Source organism: Manacus vitellinus, unplaced genomic scaffold (genome assembly GCF_001715985.3).
Source record: "Manacus vitellinus isolate BGI_N305 unplaced genomic scaffold, ASM171598v3 scaffold_64_pilon, whole genome shotgun sequence".
NCBI classification, from domain to species: domain Eukaryota; kingdom Metazoa; phylum Chordata; class Aves; order Passeriformes; family Pipridae; genus Manacus; species Manacus vitellinus.
Window position 1 is genome coordinate 897,428 of NW_021940718.1, and position 12,173 is coordinate 909,600.

The window sequence follows — 12,173 nt, forward strand, 5'->3', positions numbered from 1 at the left end:
GCAGTGCCCCAGGATTTGGGATTTCCCCCTGGAGATGGGGCAGTGCCCCAGGATTTGGGATTTCCCCCTGGAGATGGGGCAGCCCCCCAGGATTTGAGGTCTCTACTGGGATATGGGGCAGCCCCCAGGATTTGGAGTTCCCTTGGGAGATGGGGCAGCCCTCGGGATTTGGGCTCTCCCTGGGACATGGGGCAGTCCCCCAGGATTTGGGATCTCCCCCTGGACATGGGGCAACCCCCAGGATTTGGGATCTCCCCCTGGACATGGGGCAGCCCCCCACGATTTGGGATTTCCCCCGAGGACCTGAGGGACACCAAAGAGCAGAGCTGGAGCTGGGTGGGGTTAGCACAGTGCAGCTTTATTTCCATGGAGGGGGCAGAGCTTCTCTCTCCCCCGTGGGCTCCAATCCCTTCCTCCAAACCCTCCTGCTGGCCCACGGCCACAGCCCACCCCGCGGCCAGCTGAGCACCCCTGCTCCCCAAGCACGGAGAAAACAGCCTTGATCCCCCTCATCTACTTCCACAGCCCCTCGGATTCCCAAAATCAGGACGGCCAGGGAAGGGCCAGCCACCCCCAGCGACCCCCTGGGCACGGAGAGGCCACCCAGGTCCTGCTGGAACGGGGCACGGGGCACCGGGAGGGGGGGGCTGCCAGGCCGGGGCTGGCTGAGGAGCATCTCCCAGGTGTTGTGTGGGATCTTTGATCCCTCCTGGAATCCCAGCAGGGCCACCCAGGCGGGGCTGCACCTCGCCCAGGGCCACCGTCACCAGCCGGGCGGGGACGGGGCACCGCGGAAGCAAAGAGCGGCTGCGGGGCTGGAGGCCCAAAAAAAGGGGGCTGCACACACACGGGGGGTCTCCACCTCCCCTTCCTTTTGTAGGGGGGGTTCTTGGGGCTGCCACGCGGAGAGGAACAAAGCCAGCACTTGGGTCTGGTGCCTGGAAACCCCCCCGACGGACACAGCTCAGCTACAGGGACACACACACACACGCGCGCTGGACCACGGGCAGCGCTCCCCGGGGGACACGGACGGGGGGGACGGACTGGGAAGGGGCAGGAGGAGGAAGGGGAGAGGGTCAGAGCTCTGCCGTGGCACCGGGCAGAGCCGAGGGCAGGTCCCGCCATGCCCCGTCCCGTCCCCTCGTGCCCCGCGGGCAGGGCGGGCACCGCGCGGAGCCGGCTCAGCCCCCCGACCCCCCATCCCTCCCTCCCGGGCTGCAAAGAGAGAACCGAAAAGTGCTTAGAAAAGAGAGAAACCCCTAGAAAACTCCCCCCCACCCCCGACACGCCGCGTCTCCCCGGCCCAGAGCTTCAGCGCCGCGGTGCCCGGAGCATCCCCGCGGAGGGAAGGGGGGCCGGGCCCGGGCTGGGGGCACGGGGAGCGCCCGGGCTCGCCCCAAGCCCTGCCCTCTACACCAGGGCATTTAAGTCAAACTGGCCCCTCTCCAAGCCCTCCTTGTGGTCGGTCCAGGAGGAGGCGGGCATGCGGCTGTAGGGGTCCAGCAGGATTCGGAAGCAGCGAACCATCAGCATCACCAAGAAGACCAGGAGGAAGATGACGAAGGCAAAGACAGTTTTCTGCTCGGCGTCCATGCCCGCGGCGCCCGCCGGGTGCTCACCAGGGACGGCGGGAGAGCAGTTTTCATAATCCATGGTCGACGCATCATTCATGGCAGAGGGCGGGGGGCGCGGGAGGGACGGGGAGGGATTTTGGCGGGGCCGGGGCAGCCAAACTTCAGCGTCCTGCTGTGCCCGCTCACCCCCGGGCACCGCTCACTCCATGGGCACCGGCGCGGGGAGCGCTCCTGCCAGAGCCCAGAGATCCTGGAGGGGAAAGAGAGGCGGTGAGGGAGGAGGGGTTGGGCACGGGGAAAGGATTTGGGCACGGGGAAAGGATTTGGCCATGGGGAAAGAGGGAAAGGTCGGGGGAAAAGGAATTGGATGCAGGGAAAGGAATTGGATGCAGGGAAAGGAATTGGATGCAGGGAAGAGAATTGGGCACAGGGAAGGGAATTGGACACAGGGAAAGGAATTAGATGCAGGGAAGGGAATTGGATGCAGGGAAAGGAATTGGACACAGGGAAAGGAATTGGACACAGGGAAAGGAATTGGACACAGGGAAAGGAATTGGATGCAGGGAAGGGAATTGGATACAGGGAAAGGAATTGGACACAGGGAAAGGAATTGGTCATAGGGAGAGGAATTGGACACAGGGAAAGGAATTGGCCATGGGGAAAGGAATTGGTCATGGGGAAGGCAGAGCTGGTGAGGGAGGAGGAACTGCACATGGGAAAGCAGAGGTGGTGAGGGAGCAGGAATTGGCCTCAGGACACAGCAACGGGCACAGGGAAGGGCAGGGAAGCTCCCAAGGGGATTCCTGTTTTTTTAGCAAGCTCGAGAAGCCACCCGCGAGGGGCACAAGGGCGTGGGGTGGGTGGGCAGTGCAGGGCACTGGTGCAGAACTTGTCTGTCCAGTCCCAAATCCCCAGAAATCCTCTGGAGAGGGACCCAAACCCCAGGTAATTCCCACCAAAAATTCCCTCACTCTGCAGTCAGAGGATGGACACAAGGTCGGAAAGTGCTCCCTCCTGCTGAGGGACACGTGTCCAGCTGTCCTCCCTTTGGCTGGGCAGCAGCAGGGGCTGGTTCCAGGAGGAGAAGGAGGGCACCCACCTCACTGCAGCTCCGTGGGCACACTAGCATTGCTACTGCAGCAGGAGCAGGGGGAGGCCGTGTCCGAGCAGCCACGTCACTGAGGGAAGGTCTCCAGGGTCCAGCTTTCCTGGGCTGGGGGGGCAGAGCAGAGGGACAGAGAGGGCAGAGGGGGTTAGAGGGCTGGGGAGTCACTGGGGGTCACGAGGAGCACGAGGCACATCTGGAGTTGGCAGCTCTGGAGGGAGGTAACGCGGGAGAAAATCCACGGCGGCAGCCCTGGGAGAACATCCACACCAATCTCCTTTGGAGAACATCCAATCAACCTTTCCAGGAGAACATCCAAACCAACCTCCCTGGGAGAACATCCAATCAACCTTTCCAGAACATCCACAGCAACTTCCTTTGGAGAACATCCAACCAACCTCCCTGGGAGAACATCCACACCAACCTCCCTGGGAGAACATCCACACCAACCTCCCTGGGAGAACATCCAACCAACCTTCCTGGGAGAACATCCACATCAGCCTTTCCAGAAGAACATCCAACCAACCTTTCCAGGAGAATATCCAATCAACCTCCTTTGGAGAACATCCACATCAGCCTTTCCAGGAGAATATCCAACCAACCTCCCAGGGAGAAAATCCACACCAACTTCCTTTGGAGAGCATCCAACCAACCTCTTTAGGAGAACATCCAACCAACCTCCCCAGGAGAACATCCACACCAACCTTTCCAGGAGAACATCCAACCAGCCTTCCTGGGAGAACATCCAACCAACATCATTTGAAGAACATCCAACCAACCTCCCCAGGAGAACATCCAACCAACCTTCCTGGGAGAACATCCAACTAACTCTTCCAGGAGAACATCCACACCAATCTCCCCAGGAGAACATCCACACCAACCTTTCCAGGAGAACATCCACACCAACCTTTCCAGACCACCCCCACCAATCCCCCCCTTGCAGCCCCCAGAGCCTGAGTGCTCCCAGTGCTGTGGAAACTCCAGAAAAAAACCCCCAAAAGCCCCTCTGGGAGATACCAGGACCCATCCAGCCTAAACCTCCCCTGGTGCTTCCCATGGACACATCCAGGTTGGGAAAATTCCCCTTGGGGGATCCTGGCACTGGAGCTGCGAGAAATCCTTGGACAACGAAGCCCAATAAATCATTTGGAGCTGGAGATGCCCAGCTGGCTCCCATCCCAAATCCCGGGAAGAAGAGGCACATTCAGGACAAAATTCAAAATTTTCTGCTCAACAGTATCCCTGGTTTTATATCCCGGAGTATTCAGGAGAAAGGATTTCCCTCTTGCTGTGGGAAGAATCAGGAAGCCCTGGAAAAGGTTTTCCCAGAGAAGCTGTGGTTGCCCCTGGATCCCTGGAAGTGTCCAAGGCCAGGGTGGAGAAGAAAAGGTTCCAAGGAGACCTTAAACCCCTTTCAGGGTCTGAAGGGGCTCCAGGAGAGCTGGAGAGGGATTTGGGATGAGGGATGGAGGGACAGGACACAGGGAATGGCTTCAGAGTGAAAGAGGGGAAATTTAGATGGAATACTGGGAAGGAATTCCTGGCTGAGGGTGGGGAGGGGCTGGGATGGATTTCCCAGAGAAGCTGTGGCTGCCCCATCCCTGGGAGTGTCCAAGGCCAGTTTGGAGCACCTTGGGCTAGTGGGAGGTGTCCCTGCCCATGGAAACAAGATGATCTTTAAGGTTTCTTCCAACCCCAAAGACCTTTTGGATCCGTAATCTGAATTTCCCAGGAATTCTGAGCCGAGCCCCAGCCCTGTGCTCAGGCAGTGGGCTGAAGGCAGCTGTTATTTCAGGCACATTTGATGGAGTTTTATTAAGATTCATGTTCCCTTAGTAACTAAAAAGAAGAACACGAGCGAGGAAACGGCGCTCACGGAGGAAGAGGAGCCCTGTCAACAATTCCAGGGGGTTGGGCCGAGCTTTTCCCGGCTGTGAAACACGAATTCCGCGGTAATTCGGGACCTAACGAGATGTTTATTCCAAACAAGGAGGCGGCGGGGACGGAGCTGGAGGAGGAGGGATCCAGCTGGCCGGGAAGGGAGGGCTCTCCCTGGCACCTCTGGGCACCTCTGGGCTGGCAGCAGGGAGGGGGCACAGCCTCTGCTCCCTGGATGCTCCCAGACATTCCTGATTATCCCAGCTTTCTGACCTGGGAGTGGGAAAACCCAGGAGCCCCAAGGAGGGAAGGCAGCAGGGGGAGCTTTGGGTGTTGGGAGGTGGTTGTAGAAAAAAAAATTGGGGATGGGGAGGTGGTTTTAAAGGAAAAGGGAAGGTTCAGGTGGGATATTGGGAAGGAATTCCTGCCTGGGAGGGTGGGGAGGGGCTGGGATGGAATTCCCAGAGGAAGCTGTGGCTGCCCCAGCCCTGGGAGTGTCCAAGGCCAGGCTGGAGAAGAGAAGGTTCCAAGGAGACCTTAAACCCCTTCCAGGGCCTAAAGGGGCTCCAGGAGAGCTGGAGAAGGACTTGGGACAAGGGCTGGAGGGACAGGACACAGGGAATGGTTTCATCCCAGCTTCTCCCCACTTTCCTCATAAAACATTCCCTCCTGATCTCCAACAGGAATCTCCCTGCTTTTAGCCCCAAAACCATTATCCCACCTTTCTTATAAACCCCTGGAAGGTCTCCCTGGAGCCTTCTCTTCTATTCCTGAGTTTTAGCTCCTTGGAGATGGGAAAAGGCTTTGCTGGGAGGTGCAGCTCCCTCCCCCCTTCCCCTTCACCTCCAGAGCCAGGATCTGTCTGTCCCAGGAAGGTCTGTCTGTCCCAGGAAGGTCTGTCTGTCCCAGGAGGGTCTGTCTGTCTGTCCCAGGTGGGATGGAGGCCTCTCTCTGTGCCTCCCTGGTCACCCTGTTGCTCCCACAGGAGCTCCCAGATTCCCTGCAGGAATTCCTTGCCTTTTTCAGTCAACGTCGCTCCTGGATCCAGCCCAGGAATCCTGCTGGGATCGAGCCTGGATCTTGGGCTGAGCTCAGGCAGGGGCTCTGCCGGGGGGAGCTCGACTCCCAGCGGGATAAAAACCCCTGGAATTTGGGCTGCACTTTGTCCTCAGGGGGTTCTGCCCCACACTGGGACCTCCTGGCACCTTTTTATGGGATGCACCCTGGAGCTGGGAGCAAACAGGGCTCAGCTGTCACAAACTGGCTGTATTCCTGTTGTCCTGTATTCCTCTCGTCCTGCATTCCTTTATTCCCGTATTCCTACCTTCCTGTGACTCCCCAAGCTGTGTTTTCCCTGGAAATCTGCTCCTCTCCTTGCCCCAGGTTCAGGTTTGCTGGTTTGGGGCCTTCCCCTCTGTCCTTCCTCAGCCAGGAATAAAGTTGTTTCCCATTTTGGGAATGCAATTCCCTGGGAAAGTCCCCCTCCTTTCCCCTCCCCAGCTTCCCTCTTACTGCTGCCAGGGAATGAGCTGGCACTGCCCCCTCCACCGACCCTCCCTGGCAGGGAGAGACCCTCCTGCCCCCCGAGGTGCCCAGGGAGGGAGGGTGAGACCCCTTTCCACCTCCAGCCTGGCTGTTCCCGACCTTCCCAGGGGTTCATCCTCCCATATCCCACCAGGCCAACCCCTGGCCAGGCAGTGCCAGCCCTCCCTGAGGTGCCACAGCCCGTGTTTGGGGGTGTTTGATGCCCACAGGAGGATTCAGGGGCTCCTCTGTGGATCCCCTCGGCCCCTCTCTGTCATCATGGACGAGGAGATCCGGGCTCCAGGAGACATCCTGGATGCCCCAGGAAGATCCTGAGGCTCAGCAGGATCCCTCAGGTGCCCAGATATCCCCTCATTTTCTCCAAACCCCTCTCCCAACATCCCTCTTCCAGCACCTTCCACCTCAGCACCGGCATTCCGGGTCTGACCCCCAAACCCCCCATGTGGGAGCTTGGCCGGTTTCCTGCTAAACCTGTGGATAACAGGAATGCCAATTCCCCCTCCAGCAGCTCTCCAAAGCCATGGAGCCGCCCTGGAGAGGCTCTCCCAGCCTGGCAGCTCCACAGGATCCAATAATTTGGGACATGCCAGGTGGATCATCCCCCTCCCCCCGAGTGCCAGGGATGTCCCATCCACGTTTTTGGGAGAGAAAGGGCCAACCCTTCGGCCCAAGGGGGATGTTCAGCCCAATCCCAGCTAAGCAGGGATGTTTTCCCCCTAAATCCCAGGCTCTGGAATCCCTGCTCCTCCCGGGGAAGCCCAGCCAGGAGCAGGACCCTTCCCCTCCCTGCTCATCCCGGCACACACGGGAAACCCCCCCCTCCTCCCCGCCGCTCCCAAACCACCCAGAGAGCATCCAGACCCCCCAGAAAAGGCTCTTCCCACCCCAAATCCCGCGCTCCCGCCCTCTCCACCCACACTGGACAACATCCAGCAGATATCCCGGACCCCGAGCCCGGGAGGGGTGGGGGGTCCCCGGTACCCCCCTCCTCACAGTGCCCGCGGCGGGAGCATTCCAGAGGGGCACGGATAGTACCTGGAATGCCGGTTTCCATGCCTTGCATGCCGGGGGAAGAGCGCTCCGGGAAGGAGCCGCTCCTGGCTCCCGCTGGAGCGGGTTCCTATGGCGATGCGGGAGCGATTAGAATAAAAGGTGGAGCGCAGCAACTGGAGCCGGGAGAAGTTTCCTGAGCCGCTGCCTGGGGAAAACCAGACCGTGGGAGAGCGAGCGAGGGGCCGGGGGCTGAGCCTGCCCGCCCCCCCCTGCGGCTCCGGGGTCCCTGTGGCCCCCCCTCCCCAAAAAAATAACCCCCCCTCTAATCCCCAGGGCTGCATCTCTGCCCCTCTGAGATCCTCCCGGGTGTGTGTCCGTCCAGACCCACAGCCTGGGGTGCTCCTGAATCCCTGGGATGCTCCTGAATCCCTGGGATGCTCCCGAATCCCATAGTCCAGCCTATTCCCAACTCAGCCCAGTATAGCCCAGTCCAGTTCAGCTCAGCCCAGTCCAGTAGCCCAGCCCAGTCCACTCCAGCCCAAACCAGTCCACTCTAGCCCAGCCCAGTCCATTCCAGCCCAGTTTAGCCAATCCAGCCCAGTCCAGCCCATTCCCAACTCAGCCCAGCCCAGTCCATTCCAGCTCAGCCCAGTCCAGTTCAGCTCAGCCCAGCCCAGTCCATTCCAGCCCAGTTTAGCCAATCCAGCCTAGTCCAGCCTAACCCCAATTTAGCCCAGTATAGCCCAGTCCATTTCAGCCCACCCCAGTCCATTCCAATTGAGCCCAAGCTATTAAAACCCAGCCCAGCCCAGCCCAGTCCACTCCAGCCCAGTTTAGCCAGCCCATCCCTTCATCTGTCCCTCCATCCATCCCTCCCTCCATCCATCCATCCTTCCATCCAGCCCTCCCTCCATCCATCCATCCCTCCATCCATCCTTCCATCCATAAATCCATCTCTCCCTCCCTCCATCCATCCATAAATCCATCCATCCGTTCCTCCATTCCTCTCTCCCTCCTTCCCTCCCTCCCACTGCTCCTCTCCCCTGGTCCCAGCTCTGCTCCCACTGGGAACCGTGGCTGCATTTCAATGACCTCCTGCTGATTTTATCTCCCTTCAGCTGCTCTCCAGGAGCAGATCCATGGCCTGGGACGGGCAGGGTTCTCCTGCCTGGAATTGTCTCCAGGATAGGGATCAATGGGATCAATGGGATCTTTGTCTTTGCCCTGAGCAAGAGCCAGGAGGAGCAGGGCCGGTGCTGAGCTGTGCCAGAGGGGCTTCTGTCCCAATTTTGGGTCTCTCCAGGCACCTCCAAAGGGTCTCAGGAGAAATTAGGAAGAAGATTAGGAAGGAATTCCTCCCTGGAATGATGGTGAGGCCCTGGCCCAGCTTTCCCAGAGAAGCTACCCCATCCCTGGAAGTGTCCAAGGCCAGGTTGGAGCAACCTGGATGAAATGGTATTTTAGGTCCCTTCCAACCCAATCCATGCTGGAATTCTGTGCTCTTCCATCTCCAAATTCCTCCCCTCTCCCAAAGGCTCTATTCCAAAGCATCTGCCTGTGGGAATGGTTGGCTGGGAGCTTCCCACTCCTCCCTCTCTCCCAGGAAGGGCAGCAGAGCTGCAGGAAATCCTCCTGCTGGAAGACTTTTCCCTCTTTTAAATCCCCCAAAAAGCTGAATGGTCCTCAGGGAAACTTGGGATACCAGTTCCCTGAGGAACATTCCTTCCCAATATCCCACCTAAATTTCCCCTCTTTCAGTTTGAAGCCATTCCCTGTGTCCTGTCCCTCTGGCATTTGGGAATATGGATCCTGGCTGCACCTCAGAGCAGGGATTTAGTGCTGCAGGGAGGGAGGGATGGAGACAGGAAGGGAATTTGTTCCTCCTGGATAATTCAATGAGGTCCAGCATTATCTCACCACTTGGGAGAGACAAAAAAAAAAAACAAACCACCCAAACCAACTGCTCCTCTAATCAAAAATCCATTCACCTCTGGAATGCCATAAATCTCTGGGAAAGGGATCCAAGCACTTCTTCTTTTTCCCTTTTTTTTTTTTTTTTTTTGGAGTGCTGACAAAGTGACACTGGAAAATCCTGCAGTGACACACCCTTGGAGGCTTCACTTCAGGGCAAAGATATTCGTTATTCCTGAGGGTTCCGGGCCCTTAAAGGGTTTAATTTACCTGCCAATGGCAATTAAGGAAAATCAGCTCCTGATTTATGGTGAGGCCGAGCCCCAGCCAGGGCTGGGAAAGGGAAAATTCCTCCCTGGAAAAAGGGTTTTCCAGCCCTGGAGGGATTTAAAAGCCACTCTTGAGGACGTGGGTTGGTGTTTAGTGGTGGCCTTGGAGGAGTGTTGGACTCCATCTGGGAGGTCTTTTCCAACTTTTATGGTTCTGGGGTTGGGAAAATCTGGTCGAGAGGCACCAAATCCCTCCCATAAATCCACCTCCCACCCCTTTTTTCCTGGGAAGTCCCGGGAGCTGCCCCTGAGCCCTCTTCCCAAGGGCTGAGGACACGTTTCTGAGGGAAGAGAGTGTCCTTCCCTGGGCTCACCCGGAGCGGCTCCGCTGCTCAAGCGGAGAATTCCCGTTAATTCCCGCCCGGAGCCCTGCAGAGCTGTTCTGTGAGTGATGCTTTAGGCTCCACCTGTCCTCTGAGAGCTGCAGGTGGTGTGACCTCTCCTGGCTCCAGCAGCTTCCCTGGAGGAGTTAAGGAGTTAAGGAGGGGAATCCTGGTGCTTCGGATCCTCCGGCACCTCCGGAGTTCACGGCCCTGTCAGCTCCGAGTGCTGGCACAGCCAGAGAATCCTGGCATGGTTTGGGTCGGGAAGGACCTAAAAATTCATCCAGTCCCATCCCCACCGTGGGCAGGGACACCTCCCACCATCCCAGAGTGCTCCAACTTGGCCTTGGACACTCCCAGGGCTGGGGCAGCCACAGCTTCTCTGGGAATTCCATCCCAGCCCCTCCCCAACCTCACAGCCAGGAATTCCTTCCCAATATCCCACCTAAATTTCAGTGGGAAGCCATTCCCTGTGTCCTGTCCCTCCATCCCTTGTCCCAAGTCCCTCTCCAGCTCTCCTGGAGCCCCTTCAGGCCCTGGAAGGGGCTCTCAGGTCTCCTTGGAACCTTCCCTTCTCCAACCTGGCCTTGGACACTCCCAGGGCTGGGGCAGCCACAGCTTCTCTGGGAATTCCATCCCAGCCTCTCCCCACCCTCCCAGGCAGGAATTCCTTCCCAATATCCCACCTAAATATCTCCTCCTTCAGTTCCAAACCATTCCCCCTGGTCCTGCCAACACCTGCCCGTGTGAAAAGCCCCTCTCCATGTCTGTAATCCTGTTAATTATCCAGCCCCAAACCCAAGAGACTTCCCACCTGGGCCTCGAAAAATGTAGGAAAGATTCCTATTAAACCTTGGGATTAGGGGATTAGGGAATTAGAGGAAGTGTGATTAGGGGATGTGTGGGGGGAAGTGTGGCCACAAAGCCCCAGGGGAGCCATTTCTCCCTCTCCCGGGCTTGAGCACGATATCCTAAATTTGGGATCCATCCAACCTGGCCTTGAGCACTTCCAGGGATAAACAGCCCGGAGCAGGGAGATAAACCCTGAATTAGGGAAGAGGATGGGAGAGAAGAGGCAGCACGAAGCAGGTCAGAGACCAAAAAGTTTGGAGCGGGGAGGATTCCCTCAGGCCATCGGGAGAGGTCTGGAGGTCTTCAGGGGAATCCTCAGGCCATCAGGAGAGCTCAGGAGGCCTCCAAGGTGGTGGAAGCACCTCTGTTGTGCCTGGAGGTCGAGATCCAGAGCTCTGGTGGCCTCAGGACACGCGGAGAGAGAGCAGCTCCAGCGCCATTCCCGCCGGCCCATCCCGCTCAGCAGCAGCATCCCGACCTCTGGAAGCCGTCCCAGCTCACCTTGGCTGAGAACACCCACCCGAAAAGGGCTGGAAAAACTCCCACAGCCCGGGGCTGGGTGACCTCCCTGCCTCCCAAAATTCTCAGTCCCTGCTCAGGGCACGACAAAAGCCGGAGCAGCTGCGAAAAGGTCGCTCCGGTCTCTCCTTCCCCCCCGGGGGAACTCGCTAATGAGGTGATGAAGGGCTCTCGTTTTCCGCAGCAGATGTTCTCTGGGAGCCTTTTTTTTGGCAGCCAAGGAGTCGCTGAAGTCGTTTCCCAGATCCCAGGGACAGGGAGGTTAAAGGCAGGACAGCTCCTGGAGGGGGGGATTTGCTCGCTGTTCTCAGCCAGCAAAGGGTGGAATCTCAGCTGGTTTTGCCCCCAAACGCTGCAAGATCCATTTGTTGTCCTTTTGTGGGATGTTTTAATGCTTATTTGTCACCTCCAGCTTCCCAGGTTCTGATCCCTGCCCCTTTGGGATGGGCGGGATGGACTCCAGAGCTGGGAGTTTTGGTGAGGTGTCACCACACTGTGTGGCACAAATCCTGATTAAACCCCAAACTCCCTCTCCCCAACGGGGCTCAGAGGTACTGCTGGGAGGGGGAACATTCCTTAAATTGTGCCTCAAAAAAAGGCTGCAAACCACCCCAAGGCCTGGAGCCTCCTCTTGTCTGGTGCTCCAGGTGAAGTCTCGGCGAGTTCCTGCCCTGACCTCGGAGCTGGGTTGGCAAATTCCAGGAGCTGAGGAGAATGAGACACATCCCTATATTCCCACAAGCCCCCTGGGAGCTCTGGAGCTGAGTTATCCCACGTGGTCAGAGCCATAGGCACGAGGAAGGACAGAACAATTCGATTATTCCCAGCTTGAAGTTCCACCGAGCTGGGTTTTCTTTCCCTTCCATCCGCCCTTTCCCTCCTTTCATTCCCAAACAACAGGCTCCAGGAGGCTCCTGCACACCAGAGCCTGGATTAATAACGTGCTAAGAAAATAAAGATAGTTCAGCAGCCTTTAAATCAAGGGACTTTAAAGGGTTGGAACAAATCAAACCGTTCGGCGTGCCGGGTTTTTGGGGCAGGCAGGAATGTAAATCCTCCAGCAATTTATTGCTGGTGACAAAATTCCTTTCGGGAAGAGCCGCTCCTGGGATGCTTCCCTTTATCTGTGGACTCCCTGGGAGCA

General features: G+C 58.0%; 1 protein-coding gene across 1 annotated transcript; it reads right to left on the reverse strand.

Moving 5' to 3' along the window:
- Positions 1–1,357: 1,357 nt before the first annotated feature.
- Positions 1,358–5,462, reverse strand: LOC108641484 (cortexin-1-like). Its single transcript, XM_029963934.1, has 3 exons — positions 5,401–5,462; positions 2,674–2,787; positions 1,358–1,824 (listed from the first exon to the last, which is right to left on the reverse strand). The coding sequence occupies exon 3, from the start codon at positions 1,669–1,671 to the stop codon at positions 1,411–1,413; it is 261 nt and encodes an 86-aa protein (XP_029819794.1). The 5' UTR covers positions 1,672–1,824; positions 2,674–2,787; positions 5,401–5,462; the 3' UTR covers positions 1,358–1,410.
- Positions 5,463–12,173: the final 6,711 nt, after the last annotated feature.